General features: G+C 35.8%; 1 protein-coding gene across 1 annotated transcript in view; it reads right to left on the reverse strand.

Annotated features, from left to right (window-relative positions):
- Positions 1 to 1,775: 1,775 nt before the first annotated feature.
- Positions 1,776 to 16,766, reverse strand: part of LOC110460516 (sodium- and chloride-dependent betaine transporter-like) — a 22,330-nt gene continuing 7,339 nt past the window's right edge. The window contains exons 3-16 of the mRNA XM_021513466.1: positions 14,013 to 14,204; positions 13,380 to 13,511; positions 11,222 to 11,501; positions 10,580 to 10,681; positions 9,723 to 9,855; positions 9,130 to 9,264; positions 8,473 to 8,576; positions 7,800 to 7,924; positions 7,437 to 7,549; positions 5,579 to 5,707; positions 4,639 to 4,738; positions 3,079 to 3,179; positions 2,466 to 2,639; positions 1,776 to 2,364 (exon numbers count right to left, since the gene is read on the reverse strand). Of these exons, the coding sequence (XP_021369141.1) occupies positions 2,170 to 2,364; positions 2,466 to 2,639; positions 3,079 to 3,179; positions 4,639 to 4,738; positions 5,579 to 5,707; positions 7,437 to 7,549; positions 7,800 to 7,924; positions 8,473 to 8,576; positions 9,130 to 9,264; positions 9,723 to 9,855; positions 10,580 to 10,681; positions 11,222 to 11,501; positions 13,380 to 13,511; positions 14,013 to 14,184 (1,995 nt within the window). The 5' untranslated portion in view covers positions 14,185 to 14,204 and the 3' untranslated portion in view covers positions 1,776 to 2,169. The remainder of the gene's footprint in view (positions 2,365 to 2,465; positions 2,640 to 3,078; positions 3,180 to 4,638; positions 4,739 to 5,578; positions 5,708 to 7,436; positions 7,550 to 7,799; positions 7,925 to 8,472; positions 8,577 to 9,129; positions 9,265 to 9,722; positions 9,856 to 10,579; positions 10,682 to 11,221; positions 11,502 to 13,379; positions 13,512 to 14,012; positions 14,205 to 16,766) is intronic.

The raw sequence follows: 16,766 nt of genomic DNA on the forward strand, positions 1-16,766 counted from the left end.
TCAGATATACGATTAGACATAACAGTATCATTGTCGTATACAAAAATATTTGAGAGCGTATTGAGAGTTGACCTAGGCACGGTATTCGAATCAATGTTGTCAACTGAATTTCCAATTCAACTATTTAGATCACCGTGAACAATGACGGTACCGAACCGTGAGAAACAAAACACACATTATTTGCAATGACAGCGGAAACGTCGTATTCGTACAAAGTGTGGCGTAGATTGTTGACATGTGGTATATAAGAAACAAAATATAAATATCAGCGGCAGCGAATTGCCTGATTTTAACCCACAGAAGTGCGTCTACTTCAAACTTGACAACAGAATGATCAACTTTCTAAGTATATAATAAAACAAGGCCTCCGCCTTTTCCCTTTTGACGAGGGTACGACAAGATATCGTAATCAGCATGGAGGAGACAACAGTTCAGGTCACTATCATGACTGACCCAGCATTCAGACATTTTTTTTTATCGGAACTAGAAATGACGTCAATAAAACCCGGGTCGACTAATTTATGTTGCAACCCACGGTTAACATTCCATGAAGTGATTTAAATTGGATGTCTTTCCCCCTGACAACCCTACAGCGGGGTTGACTCCATCATATTAGCTGCACCAGGCGGGTTGGACGTGAATCGCCTTTTCCTCTTATACTATACTATTGTTTGTATGTCTTTGATGGGGATATTGGTGATACATGACTGTGATAATCTTAAGCTTATACTCTTACAATGAGATGACGATACTTAAGCTGTCTTCGTTACCTCGTATTTATTTTCATTCCTTCGCGTAGCAATATGATTGATTCTGCTGGTGAACCTAAAGTCCCAACAGTGGACAGTTACCTTGTAGATGGAATGGGTCAGGCACAAGTAATTTGTTTTTATCTATAAATTCATTCTGTGGGAAAGGCCGTACATTTATAATGTAATAAAGCGTTTTATACGTATATACCTTTTGTTGTTCTCTACAGAAAGTGTATGTTTTGTGGTAATGTTTACATGGATGTTCATTGATTTGATATTAATACCCGTGATGAATCATAAATAACCGAAATGGCCATACGGCGCAGAAAGTATTTACTATTTGGTTTTGTTTCTCTGCATGTACAAACTATCATAAAAAATGAATAACTTCATCGTAAGTATTTCCAGTGATAAGTTAACATAATCATTACAGTAACCATGTCATTACTTTTCGATGAACTTAAATACAATGCGGATATCACTCCCCAACATTACCGTGACACTTTTATGATGAGATGACATGGTAACTGTCTTCCAAGGCATCGTCCGGTTTATTTGGGAATAATGGTGGCCAAATGAATAACGAATTTTGAGAAGTAAACCGACACCGTGGAATAGTTAGAAGTAATTGTCTACTATAGTTATTAAAAACTATTGCCTAAAATATCTTTTTCAGAGCCTTATTATAAAGGTGATAATATAATTTGGTTATTACCACAATGATTGGCTTTTTTCATGTCACATGCATATATATCATATGATCTAAAATGAAAACAACACAAAACATGATGACGTCTTATACTGCAATGTTTGGCGCAGTAAACTATTTGTTATTCTATTTTTTGTATGGTTGAAGTTGTTGGATTAAATTACAGCTCAGTATTTTGCTTGTGTAAAATAAATCTCATTTTCATTTTCAATTCATTGGCAGATTTATACAAAAGGTACAGTATAGATCGTACCAGCCACCGTAGTACTTGATATTCGTTAATTAAATCACACGAAAAAGAATAAAAACCGATGTTATTTAGAGAATATTTGTTCTAAGACTTTGTATTTCAAATATACTTCTTACCTCAAATATTGCGTTACATGAAACACATATGTGCACATGATGTGTGATCACATGCCAGACAAATGTTTACAGCTCATGGAAAAGTCAACAAATTCATGGTAAAGTCAACAAACTCATGGTAAAGTTATTAAACTTATCAAGTATTTAGGTGTCAACAATACCAACCAAACCAGGCTGTGTTCAGTCATACGTGAACATACAGGTACAACAGTATTGATTGATTGTTAAATTCGACTTCAATATTTAAACATATTTCATGCCATTACTTTTGCGATATATTCTCTGAAAACATTACAACACAATGAACAATAATCGATTGATAAATGAAATATCTTTATATTTCTAAATCATCTTGGTCATGACGTACGGCTGGTCACACGTTTCCGAACGAGTTATCTCTCTATGTCTACCCGTGAGGTTATAGTAAGCCGTTTGTGACCAGCTTTTCTGTTTCGCCGCTACTTCCTGGAAGTCGCCGATGACATCCAAGTCACGTGGTCCCCACAGAACTCCTGGTCGGATTAATTTGTTTAGACCCTGAAAAAGGATGAAATGTGATAACGTAAAGTTGACCATATATTTTTAGTGTGGAAATTGATGAAGAAATATCTGATCATGATTATATATCCCATATATACCTCTTTCTGAAATCCAGCTCCCCTATTTCTGTACAGACACAACATTATCCAGTAGACCACTGGAATCAAAGGCAGTATGCTGATTAGAATACCTATCCCCTCAACAAAACTGGGATAGTGGTAGGTTCCAAACACGGGAGGCTTGTACCGAGCCATTCCAATTACCAGGATCACCTACGTGGGAAGTGAAAAGACAATACAAGCATTATTATACATGTATGACCTAAAACGGGGAGACATAAAAACCGAGCTGACTCGATCAGGCTGACTCGATCAGGCTGACTCTGTGTCTGTTCTGTAATAACTGGCATATACATATATCAGTTATTTCATATGATTGGTTTAAAGATCGTTTTGTAAGAACAGAAAAAGAGATATCAACAAATAATTTATATAACCATAACAATAAAACGGTTTGCAAGGCATCCTGATTATTTATGGTTCTTTTAAAGAGATCCTGAGTGAAAAAGCAGTGAAAACAGAAAAAGATATTGGGAACCATCCATGGTGTGGTTTAGCTTTGATGAAATCGACTTTAAACTTTTAAATTGTAAGACTCTCATTCGGACAAAATGACGTACAGGATAGTTGAGGCAAGAGGACTCGTACTTACAATAAAGAGGACGGGACAAACAAACGCGGCCGTAAATCGGATGATGTGAGGCATCTTTGTTCCATTCATCATCTTTATGTTTTCGTCTAGCATGTGACCTCCTTAGATTATAAGGAATTAGAGGAGTACAATGTTCAATCCCTCAGTGGTCAATGACTGGGTGTATTAAACAACCATATATGTATGAACAACTGTCATATTTATAAAGACATTGTTAAGTATATCAACTATCACCAAGACAACAATAATTACCATTGATAAACTACAGTTGACATCCACACAATAACGTCGGTAGAAATAAAAACAGAAGTAAATGTAGGACTTTGAAGATGAGTAGCGCTTTTTTGTATACTTTCATATTTCAAAGTTGTATAAGAGTCATGGGAATTTTCTAGTATCAACACGTCCTGAACTTTCTTATTTTTTTTTATAAGTGAACAAATCAAATGAGAAAAGCTCAAAATAAAGAAATAATAATTGCAGCCTTACATTGGCCGCCATCCTATAAAGCTCTATTACGTCAAAACATTATGACCTGTACATCTATACAGCTGTTTGATTAACGGGCAACATAACATTACTGGTGAAAAGATAAATATGAATACCGTAAATCGAATCCCAGTGATTCAAAGATTCTTACATGTTTTACGAATGTTCCCGGGCCTTTTAAGACACACAGCAAATGAAAATGCTTGAGATACGAGAAGTGTTTGAAGAGTACACTTTCTGTAAATAATATTTGGAAAGCAAATATTTAGTACAGGAATGTGGATACAACGTAACTATTGATGTCACCAAGATGATGATGATGGGAGTCTTCATGTTTATCACGCAGTTAGGGCGTAAGTCGTCCATATTATGTTGTAAGTCAAAATGGAAGGAAGCAGCCGATGTAAAAGAGGTTGCTATGACAATCATATCAAGTTAAGGAGGAAATATACGACCAACAGTGTCAGGAAAGTCTTGTCAATTTAAGAGAACACATCGTCGATACATCTATTTTGAAAGTGAAAACGTTTTGGCTACCTGCCCGGATAAATTTACATTTAGCCTTGTTAGGGGGAAACATAAGATGGCAATATACTGTCACTAAGCCTGCAACATATAATGTAACAATTTTTTCACTGATCCCAGCAAATATATTGTCAACCTGGAATTTAATCCTTCTCTTGATTCTATTCACAGTTTGCTGCATAGACATGTATGAGGAAATGGTGTATTTCATGTACTATGAACTCGCTAATGTAGTGTTTACTTGAATTTACAACACGAAAGTAATATGTTTTTCGAGTTTGTGCACTGCAGTGATTTAGAAAAATTTAACTTCGTCATGAATATTCAAAATAGTTACACAAATTAGTAAAATAATTATAATAAATGATTATTCATCAATACTGCAAGTATTGTTATATGATTCTTGTTATTATTGGCAACAAGCATATTTCGTTCTGATTTATACAATGCAAATAGTTATATTCAAATGAAGATTGTAAAAATGTATCTATAAGTTCTGATGGATAAAAGGCACATTTAATTGAAATAAATATAAATTTAACGTACCGTATATCCACATAAAGGTGACACACTCCAGAGTCGCCATCAAGAACACGCCCCATGAAGCAATATACCAACCCGTTATTTGGAAGAAATAGGGTCCGGCCTTTAGAAAGAAAATAAGAAGAAATCAACTACATTGTTTGGTTACGCAACTACTTAAGTTATTAGTGTGACGGCAATAAGAGAAAAATAATTGTATGAGTTCGTATAAACAACTAGGTTAAACATTATACAGTTATCTCTATATTACATTTACCGTACTATTCTTGCTTTTCGTTGATTTAATTAAGTGATGCCCAGAGCTGGTCTTGACACAAATTTAATTAAGTGATGAACAGAGCTGGTCTTGACACAGACTTAATTAAGTGATGCTCAGAGCTGGTCTTGACACAGATTTAAATAAGTGATGCTCAGAGCTGGTCTTGACACAGATTTACTGACGACGCAGTTCGTGTTACATTTGCCTTAAGACTAATACAATTAATCATACATGATATCAACAAAAGCAATATTTACGCCTTACTTGTATTTTGAATACAATTAACATGTTTAAGCCTAGTATAATGATAAACTGGAACTGGTACAATTGTACCTGTACACATGATGTTTACATATTCAGAAACAACGTTACTTTTACTGCACAAACGCACAGTGGAAAATGTACTTCTGAATTATTTTTCAATACTGCTGATTTTAATACTAACAAACAATCACTCTCTACTATAGCGGTGGTGTGAATGAGACACAAATTCCTACGTATTAGCAATGCCGTTCTGAGAAATTTCAAGAGCTTATGTAACAAACAACATTTGGCAGTTTCTCCGCGTCCAACTTGAGTAATAGATAGATAAATAAATAAATGAAAGTTTTTTTATACTCTATACTTATATATTTACTGAGTCTATTTACTCAAATTTGATTTTCATCAAGATTAGCTTCGTACCTGTGTACAGAAGGGGAGATTGGCCAGGAAACTGATGACAAACATGGCGGCGAACGATGTTTTTGGTCTGTCTCTAAGACCTGGTACGAAGTTTTGAAGACACCGGTTCAGTATTTCGTAAAAGATTATCTGTGGAAAAGGAGTAGGACCAGTATGTATGGATTTACTATAACTTACAAATACTCGATATGTTTCTACTATCACACACGCCTTTTACTACACACACAGATTATCACAAAAATCTTGTACATGTGTTTACTGTAACAAAATATTACAAACACATGTATATTCACTTTCATAGACAGGTATGACACATGTAATTGCTATATATATATATATATATATATTGTACGATACAGCTGTAAACACTTTAAGTATAAATTGTGTGAAAATATTGTCTATTCTCCGGTTGTGTTATATAAAAGGAATACTATTAACTAGGTCGTTGTATACTAATTATATCAATGACATGGGCTCTGTAGATATTTTAGTTTGTACAAGGCATTATTATGAATAAAAAAAATCACTGTTATTGTGCATGGTATATTGTCAGGGTGTCTCCGTCAGTGGGAAACATTTCCCCCAGTATCCTAGAAAACTTTCTGACTCATATTTACCGTGTTTTGTACTTTGTATGTTTCCTTAATCTCATTAAGAAGTGCTAATATAGATAATGATTTTTTTTAAATGTTTGATAGATATCATATTTAATTACCAATTTTATTAGATTGTTTACTTCAGCATCTGGTTCGTCTGCAAAAAATATTCCAAAAATAAATTGTTTTTTTATTCAATGTGTAGTTGATATGAAACATTTGGGTTACCCTCTCACAATTATGAAGCAATCTTTTGACTTCTTGGCAGTCCCATAGTATGTGCTGAATAGTTTCCCGGTGTGTTTTACAGAAAGAGCAAAATGAATTTTCAACTCATCCCATTTTAAATACAAGATAGTTGGTAGTTAGAATGTGGTGATTGATCCTGTACTGAAACTATTGTAATTTATAGTGTTTAGTGATCCGGAAAGGAAGTTTGAAGATGTATTTCCATGACGTATCACTGATGTTATAATGTTCCCATTTTTGTTTTGCCAGTTGGTATACCATTGTTTTTATGAAGTATATTGTTCATGTTTTAGCCCCTTTATTACTTTTAAGGATAATTATTAAGTTCAATGGGAGATATGGGTACGGTACTGGTATATTTGTATTAAATTGTTGGAACTGATGTAGGTCCTATGAAATTACAGATACTATGCCCTGGTGATGTAGGTCCTTTGTAATTACAGATACTATGCCCTGGTACTGATGTAGGTCCTTTGAAATTACAGATACTATGCCCTGTTACTGATGTAGGACCTTTGTAATTACAGATAATATGCCCTGGAACTGATGTAGGTCCTTTGTAATAACAGATACTATGCCCTGGTACTGATGTAGGTCCTTTGTAATTACAGATAATATGCCCTGGTACTGATGTAGGTCCTTTGAAATTACAGATACTATGCCCTGGTACTGATGTAGGTCCTTTGTAAGCTGTAGGTCCTTTGTAATTACAGTTACTATTACAGATACTATGCCCTGGTACTGATTTAGGTCCTTTATAATTACAGATAATATGCCCTGGTACTGATGTAGGTCCTTTGTAATTACAGTTACTATTACAGATACTAGGCCCTAGTACTGATGTAGGTCATTTGTAATTACAGATACTATGTCCTGGTATTTTAGAAAATTACATCTGATATTATCTCTACGTTGCAATTCTTCATAGGGAAGCCATTTTCCGTTATGTCCAATCACATCATTGATAATCATTGACGGAATATTCAATAGCCATTTAGCTGATTTATACTAACTATGATGTCAGATGTTGCAACTAAAAATGCCAGGAAGAATAACACCAGCCACAGGTTAGGCAACGGGAAGAACGAAAACGCCCTGGAGAAGGCCACAAAAGCTGCAGAGTTTCCTACAAAGGAAAAAAAAATATTCAAGCGTTCAATCGTTCATAGAATTGACTACCGTCATGCGCTCACCTACCTTATATTATTTATAAATAAGATTAGTATGATTTCAAAATAATATATTCAAAGAACAAACGTTGTCATTGCAAGATTTTAAGATATGTATCAGACAAATACAACTTAAGCGTTATATTTCATTTTCTGGCAGGATTAAAATCAAATACATGTACCTTTTCCATCCAAGGGTTTACGTACCAGAAAATAAAGTCTCTCCAAGTTGCATGCCACTCTCGTGTGCCATCACCCCGATAACAGAGTACACGACCATGCTGGTGAAGATACTACCAAAAATATCAATCACACACGGAATGACTGAAGCGCTAAAGATCAACAAAATGAAAAAAAAAAGTGTGTAAGTAAATGTACCTAGTGGTAACTTTTAATGATAACAAAATGGATCTGTCAAAATTCAAGATGGTTGTTTTGAGTATCTGGTGGTCTTCTTGCTTTCCCAAACAGCCGTAAAATGAAATATGAGCAACGAGAAACCACGGATAACCTAGATATTGCAGAAAGACGCCGCCAGTACATTCTGGTAAACAGCACTTACACTTTTCATTTTAGTCTCCCGGTCATTCCTAAAGCTCAATATGCATAACTACAAAACATGGGAATCCTACAAGTAAAATAGTAGAAAAATACCTCCAATACTTTCTGAGAATAGCGTTAACAAACTCTATCCCCCGAAACTAAAGATGATCGCCTTCTCGGCAATCATTAAGATCATAAAGTAATTTCAGAGAAATAACAAAAGAGTAAACATAAAACGTACAGCTTGCTTCTACGAAATTATTTATTCAGTTGTACGCATATCAGTCGAAAAGGAAATTGTTCGTCGGTAACTCTTACATAATTATAATACTAGTACCTCAATACACTTGTTCGGAAGCTAGCACCACTCCCCAACTCCATGACCCCCCCATGAGCTGTACCGAGAGAGAAAACAGCGCTGAATCCAGCCTGGACCCACAGCTGTAAAGATAAAGATACAACAATACAGATCCAAACATTCGTTATATTTAACGATGTTAAACAAATGTAAATATCACATGGATTAAATATGTTTATAGCGGGTCACTGAATACAAGTTCGGTGTTTTATAATTCGCATTTTGTCGTAGGATGGAATTCGCATGCATTTGCACATCTGGTGAGATATAAAATGGTCTAAGGAGGGCAAAATAATAAAACATAATACAAACTAAATGATCAGGATCTGATCGCATGTGATAAAATGTTCCTTATAACTCTGTTAATATAATTTAATTATTGCAGCATGTACTTAACTATTGATCTGAGTTCCATTTAAATCGCACCTTTTGCATAAATGACTTTTATATGATTAAAGATACATTGTCATTCCGTTGAAACATATCCCTAAAAGTTAGAGCAAGACGAATGCTAAGTTGTGTAAACTAAGGAAAGTCTAAGCCTAAAGTGTTATACTTTTATTTTTGATTGTGTGAAAATGTGATTAAAGACAAGTTGAATCATTACCAAAAACTTTACTTGGTTAAAAATATCACCTCAAGCTCTCCAAATTTTCTTAGGTTTGGAGTTAAGAAATATTTCATTCCCGCCACGGCTCCAGGTGATACAAGCGTCCGTATCCAAATTATCACCAACAGGACAAGGGGCAGAAACGTCAAAACATACATGGCCTGTAACAGATGAGTGGTGACACTAGTAACCCCTTCTAAGTCTATAATTTAAGTTAACACAAAATCGTAATCAATAGCATTAACAGCAGTGCATTTGGAAAAAACAATTTTGGCATATATTTTTTAGTTTTATAATTTCAAAGTAATCAAATATTACGGTAAAAACATTTGTATCTAACGAAGATGAAAACGAACACGCAATTGGTGAAAATCACAAATTATATTATGATATTATGATTACAACAAAGTAAGTCGAGCATACGACATAACAATTGTTTTTCTTGTTGACCCGTACTAGCTTCCGTACATCTTAAAATGTTTCGTGTACTTTTTTCTTTGTAATTTGTTGATGGTCGTGAAATCTGAATATGATGCTGTTCGACAATAACTGGTTTTGCAGATAGAAATGATTTACCATTACATATTGTATACTTAAAGACGATAAGCTATTTTCTCACCTTTCCAATAGATTTCTCACTCTTAATCACACACGCAGTACAAACGGACGTAAATACCAGTAGACACAGACACAAGTCCCATCTCAGTGTTCCCAACTCGTACACAGAACCTGATATCTGGAGTATATTGTGTCTATAACACATACAACAAAGACATCATTCCACTGACTACCAGTAAATACACACAAGTCCCATCTCAGTGTCCCCTACTCGTACACAGAACCTGATATCTGGAGTATCTTGTGTCGATAAAACAAACAACAAAGACATCATTACACTGACTACCAGTAGACAGAGACACAAGTCCCATCTCAGTGTTCTCAACTCGAACACAGAACCTGATATCTGGAGTATATTGTGTCTATAACACGTACAACAAAGACATCATTACACTGACTACCAGTAAATACACACAAGTCCCATCTCAGTGTCCCCTACTCGTACACAGAACCTGATATCTGGAGTATCTTGTGTCGATAAAACATACAACAAAGACATCATTACACTGACTACCAGTAAATACACACAAGTCCCATCTCAGTGTTTCCAACTCGTACACAGAACCATCTCAGTGTTCCCTACTCGTACACAGAACCCGATATTTGGGGGATCTTGAGTCTATAAAACATACAACAAAGACATCATTACACTGACTACCAGTAAATACACACAAGTCCCATCTCAGTGTTCCCTACTCGTACACAGAACCTGATATCTGGAGTATCTTGTGTCTATAAAACATACAACAAAGACATCATTACACTGACTACCAGTAAAAACATACAAGTGTCATCTCAGTGTTCCTAACTCGTACACAGAACCTGATATCTGGAGTATCTTGTGTCTATAAAACATACAACAAAGACATCATTACACTGACTACCAGTAAACACAGACACAAGTCCCATCTCAGTGTTCCCAACTCGTACACAGAACCTGATATCTGGGGTATCTTGTGTCTATAAAACATACAACAAAGACATCATTACACTGACTACCAGTAAATACACCCAAGTCCCAACTCAGCGTTCCCAGATCGTGTTTTTTTTAATATATAACCTAACAAATATATATATATATAACCTAACATGTATATAACAGCCTAACATATATATATAACCTAACATACATATATATCCTTACATATATATATATAACAGCTTAACATATGTTCATAACCTCATATATATATATATAACCTTACATGTATATAACCTAACATATATATATAACCTTAAATGTAACACATTTTGTATATATATAACCTAACGTATTGACAACTTCTGGCTACAACAGATGATTCATACTTTAACTACTATTTCATGTAAAGATGTCAGAATAAATTTAAGTTACAAGATAACGTCTTTGCATTATCTCTCATATCCAAGTATAGTTGAAAATAATAAGAAAATCAACAATATGGAATATAATAATATAATGTGACACAAGTGAATGTTATTCTAGACAATACAAGTCTCAGTATTAGGGCAACAGCTTACAAGAAAAACTCTTCCTCTGCTAGCACCTGCATTTTAGGGACCGTTGCCGACATATTATATTCGGATGTAGAAGCCTGTGATATATTCAGTGTTGAATTTACTGTTTCTGACGGAGTGTTGTAGAAATCCACACAGGCGGGAGTATTCCATGGGTTATCACATCGTTTCCAAGGCAATGGGGACATGCAGCTGTATCCAATATACTGCATTATCCAAAGTCGGAAGGTCGGTGCACTAATAACATATTCCAAGTTGATAAGGAACATTCCTATTCCCAATCCTATAAATCGTAAGACATAAAAATTACAATCGTAACACACAAGAACAGTGTACGGTAAAAAAGCATGACAGCGTTTCATTTCACATTTTTCTTATTGAATATTGCATCTTATACAAATTCAAAAGGAATTGGGCAACAGACGTAATTTCTATACAAGCCATCTTCTATGGTATGGACAAGGTATATTATGATGTATTTATTGTGAAATAATTTAAAAGTTTTTTTTCTACATCTAGGACAGAAGTCATCGACCAGCGCTCTCATGACAGCATATATATAGCCCCCTCACCTAACGAAAAATAAATGAGATATGATACCATGCGTTCTGGAAGATCCAAAACTGGTACCATGTACTCTGTGGGATAATTAGAATGTTTTATAAATGTGGGATGTAAACGGTGACATAACGACGCTAGAATAAGGTTCCTGGTGACATAACGACCCGAGGATAATGTTCCTGGTGACATAACGACCGGAGGATAAGGTTCCTGGTGACATAACGACCCGAGGATAAGGTTCCTGGTGACATAACGACCCGAGTATAAGGTTCCTAGTGACATTACGACCCGAGGATAAGGTTCCTGGTGACATAACGACCCGAGGATAAGTTTCCTGAAGTCATACATAACGCCCCGAGGATAAGATTCCTGGTGACATTACGACCCGAGGATAAGGTTCCTGGTGTTAAAGATAGAACGCAAGTAGAGGAATAGGGTTAGTTAGAAATAATAAGATCACAGAAATCAACCAATACCGATAAAGAAAATAGGAACAGAGGAATCAAATAGAAGAAGAAAAGAAATATGTGTCATTAACACTATTTGTTCAAAAGTGGTTAAGCATTTCTTCATTTCAGAATTATACGCTTAGCATTCCTATTCGAAATATTTTCCAATCACCAACATACACTCCCCTGTTGTGCAATATTTTGTGCTAGTCTTATCGATGTTGAGTTCGAAAAGGAATTTTGTTGACGCTGTAGCGCTCGCTTGTTTTTCTTTTCATTTTTTAAATCAGTTTTCGATTTCCAATCATATAGTACTTGAATACAGGCGGAAATGGGCGACAGGTAAATGAAAGAAGTAACTACTGGTAATCACAATGATAAACACAATATATTTCAAACATGGTAGTCAAATAGTCTGACTTATACTGAAGGTCATCGCCGATAAACTATACATACACTCATATTAGTCTGTGCTTAGACCATGCCTGACAACGGAGAAAACCCTGACCCTTGACAATATGTATTATCATATAGGCGTCTAGTTCCAGGAACACTCATCATAGAAAACACTGGCATACAGTTATAAGTACTGAACCCGACAAAAGGTAAATCATGGTATAGTTGTATGACCGTTTATAGTTTTCTCGATTAAATGTATGTTGGAGCTATGGTACATGTTCTGGTTAAGGTACACTTCTGTGGTTGTGGGACGGTCCAGGTAACAACAACAATACAGCGTTTAACGAAAAATGACGATGTCTAGTATGGTGTGACTATGTCACCTTGTCTGACGAAGGTGGTATAGTAACCCGATGGAAATGTTTAGAAAAAAAACACTTCTGAGGGTGAGGACGAAAGTTATGGGAGAAAAAAAAGATATTGACGAACTAACCGGTGACGAGGCGGTCGTATTCTTACCACATTTATCTGTCAAGAGAGTATTTTCGTAAATTGAGAAAAATAATTATGTAAATATAGAAATATAATTTGATATCATGATATCCTGTAGGTTGACTGTAACTAAAATCAATAATTTTAGTCTTAATTCTCGATATTCTGAGAGTAAGTGCAGAAAATCCTACTTGTAACCGTTGAAATAGGACCTTATTGATATGCTGTAACGTATCATGGATCACAGTTGGTGCCTTTACCTTTCATGATAGGTGAGATATCCCACACATCGAACATGCCTCGACCTGAAAACTGTGATACGGCTACTTCCAGGTAATAGACAGGGATAGCTATGATCACAGCACTGATGACGTAGGCAAATATAAACGTTCCTGTAAATATGTATTAATCAACATTAGAAACAAAACTTTCGCACGTGAATATTCCTTCTTTTCACCTAAGTACATTGTACCACCGAGTCCTAAATAGGCGAAATAGCCATAAAAACTATTCAATATTTAAAGAAAAACAAAACTATTTTCTGATTGTGCTATATGACTCTGAATACCGAGATAAGGGAGGCGGGAGGTTGTCTCTTACAAAGAGGTATTCCGGTATTCACTGCAAAGAAATATCTTATTAAACATAAAATACAGCCTCATGTATCTCAGTTCGTCAGGCGTCATTGAGTGTTTTTTCGGCTCCCTGTAACCACCCGACCCGAATGGTGAAACATGTATAAATACTTTTGTAGATGAAGCACCGTGGTCGACTATGATAGGTAGTTGGGGATTTCGCAGTAATAGATTAAATGTTTTTTCGCCTTTACCATGTTTTTATTTTTTTATTTCCATGTCTTAAATCTTGATATAATTATGATATAATATATTTACCTCCGCCGTGTCTCCAGATAAGGTAGGGGAACCTCCAGAAGTCTGAAGTACCTGTTGTATAACCAGCCAGTGACAATATATATTCCACCTTGTTTTTCCATATTCCCTGATTCGGTTTAACATGGCGTCCTTCCGTACGAGAATCAGCATCGCATGGGTTTTCCTCACTCATTATTAAACGTGTAAACCAACCTTCAACAATAGAAACTACTCTAAACGGTAATAAAAATAGGTCACACTTAAAATAACATGTTTTAAGGGCAGCTTGTTTGGTTTTAAAAACTTTAAAAAAAATGTCCGGATGAACACATACCAGAGGATGTGGAGTCAACATGTAGTTGTGTACCTCCGGGCTATAAACTACTTCTTTACACAACGCTACAGAGGAAACAGAGAGGTTGTTCATTGCATTATATACCTTTTGTTGTTCGTGACATAGACATATTGTTTTTAGCGAAACCTTGCTTATATATACTGCGTTAAAGTGCTCAGTTTACTTCGTCAAACATTAAACCGACACACATGGATACTAAACTAATCGGAAACCATTTAAGTTACAAACCTTATGTGACACAAAGGTAAAGCAATAAATTAGTCGCAGCTATTGGGTTGATACAATACGCTTGTACTGATGAAACCTTGTATTATAATACGTTGTTAACTATAAGTACCTACCTTGTTGTTAACTATAAGTAACTACCTTCCTGTTTAAAGTATGTATACGAAGTTTGAGCACGCGCCTTTTCTCTATGAACTAATTTAAACACGATGGAAGAATGGCTGTTTTTTCGACTGACATTATTATAGAGATAAGTGTATATCACACCATCTTGCCCATACAGACAACAATTCAAGTAATATGAGTTGAAATGACACTGATTTATGTGGACGAGTTAATGTGTATGGGTTGATACAGATAGCTGAACACCAAAGACTAGACCGTTGGTTACATGTATAACAGTGTACATTCAACACATACTTGCATATGTACACCTAACTGGTAGTTGTCAGTGTGATAGTGTGACGAAGGATACGTGAACAGGTGTAAATATGTGTAAAACTAAGATGTTTAATCAGCCGACAGCTGTACGAAAGTATAAGTTAACAAAGACAACAGTTCTCAGTTAATAGTTTCGTATACAATGAATTTAGTTTTTTAATAAGGCTGTTGCTCAGCAACGATATTCAGCTTTGCACCAGATTTACAATATATGATACAAACTCATTATTGTACAAAATATATGCTAAGGCAACAGTTGTTTTAAAACAAACAAAAATGTTAACCAATGAATGGTAAATAATATGATGCGTAGTAAATAGGTAGTTGAACAAGAAGATGTACCGCCAATAGGCAGATGTGCAGTAATAATGCAAAGCTAGTGGACAGTTGTGCAGTATTAATGCATAGCTAGTGGACAGTTGTGCAGTAATGATCCATAGCTAGTGGACAGTTGTGCAGTAATGATGCATAGCTAGTGGACAGTTGTACAGTATTAACGCATAACTAGTGGACAGTTGTACAGTAATAATGCATAGCTAGTGAACAGTTGTGCAGTATTAATGCATAGCTAGCGGACAGTTGTGCAGTAGCAATGCATAGCTAGGAGACAGTTGTACAGTAGTAATGCATAGCTAGTGGACAGTTGTGCAGTAATGATGCATAGATAGTGGATAGTTGTTCAGTAATGATGCATAGCAAGTGGACAGTTGTGCAGTAGTAATGCATAACTAGTGGACGGTTGTACAGTAATAATGCATAGCTAGTGGACAGTTGTGCAGTATTAATGCATAGCTAGTGGACAGTTGTACAGTAGTAATGCATAGCTAGTGGACAGTTGTGCAGTAATAATGCATAGCTAGTGGACAGTTGTACAGTAGTAATGCATAGCTAGTGGACAGTTGTGCAGTAATAATGCATAGCTAGTGGACAGTTGTAGAATATCAATGCATAGCTAGTGAACAGTTGTACAGTATTAATGCATAGCTAGTGGACAGTTGTACAGTATTGATGCATAGCTAGTGGACAGTTGTACAGTTATAATGCATAGCAAGCGGACAGTTATGCAGTATTAATGCATAGCTAGTGGACAGTTGTGCAGTAATGATGCATAGCTAGTGGACAACTGTCCACTAGCTATGCATTTCTACTGTACAACTGTCCACTAGGTATGCATTACTACTGCACAACTGTCCACTACCTATGCATCATTACTGCACATAGCTAGTGGACAGTTGTGCAGAATTAATGCATAGTTTGTGGACACTTGTGCGGTAACAATGCATACCTAGTGGACAGTTGTACAGTTATAAGGCATAGCAAGCGGACAGTTGTGCAGTAGTAATGCATAGCTAGTTGACAGTTGTACAGTAATAATGCATAGCTAGCGGACAGTTGTTCAGTAACGATGCATAGCTAGCGGACAGTTGTACAGTAGTAATGAATAGCTAGGGGACAGTTGTGCAGTAATAATGCATAGCTAGTGGACAGTTGTGCAGAATTAATGCATAGTTTGTGGACAGTTGTGCGGTAATAATGCATAGCTAGTGGACAGTTGTGCAGTAATGATGCATAGGTAGTGGACAGTTGTGCAGTAATGATGCATAGCTTTTGGAGAGATGTACAGTAATGATGCATAGCTAGTGGACAATTGTGCGGTAATGATGCATAGCTAGTGGACAGTTGTGCAGTAATAATGCATAGCTAGTGGACAGTTGTGCAGTAATAATGCATAGCTAGTGGACAGTTGTGCAGTA

Source organism: Mizuhopecten yessoensis, unplaced genomic scaffold (genome assembly GCF_002113885.1).
Source record: "Mizuhopecten yessoensis strain PY_sf001 unplaced genomic scaffold, ASM211388v2 scaffold10415, whole genome shotgun sequence".
NCBI classification, from domain to species: domain Eukaryota; kingdom Metazoa; phylum Mollusca; class Bivalvia; order Pectinida; family Pectinidae; genus Mizuhopecten; species Mizuhopecten yessoensis.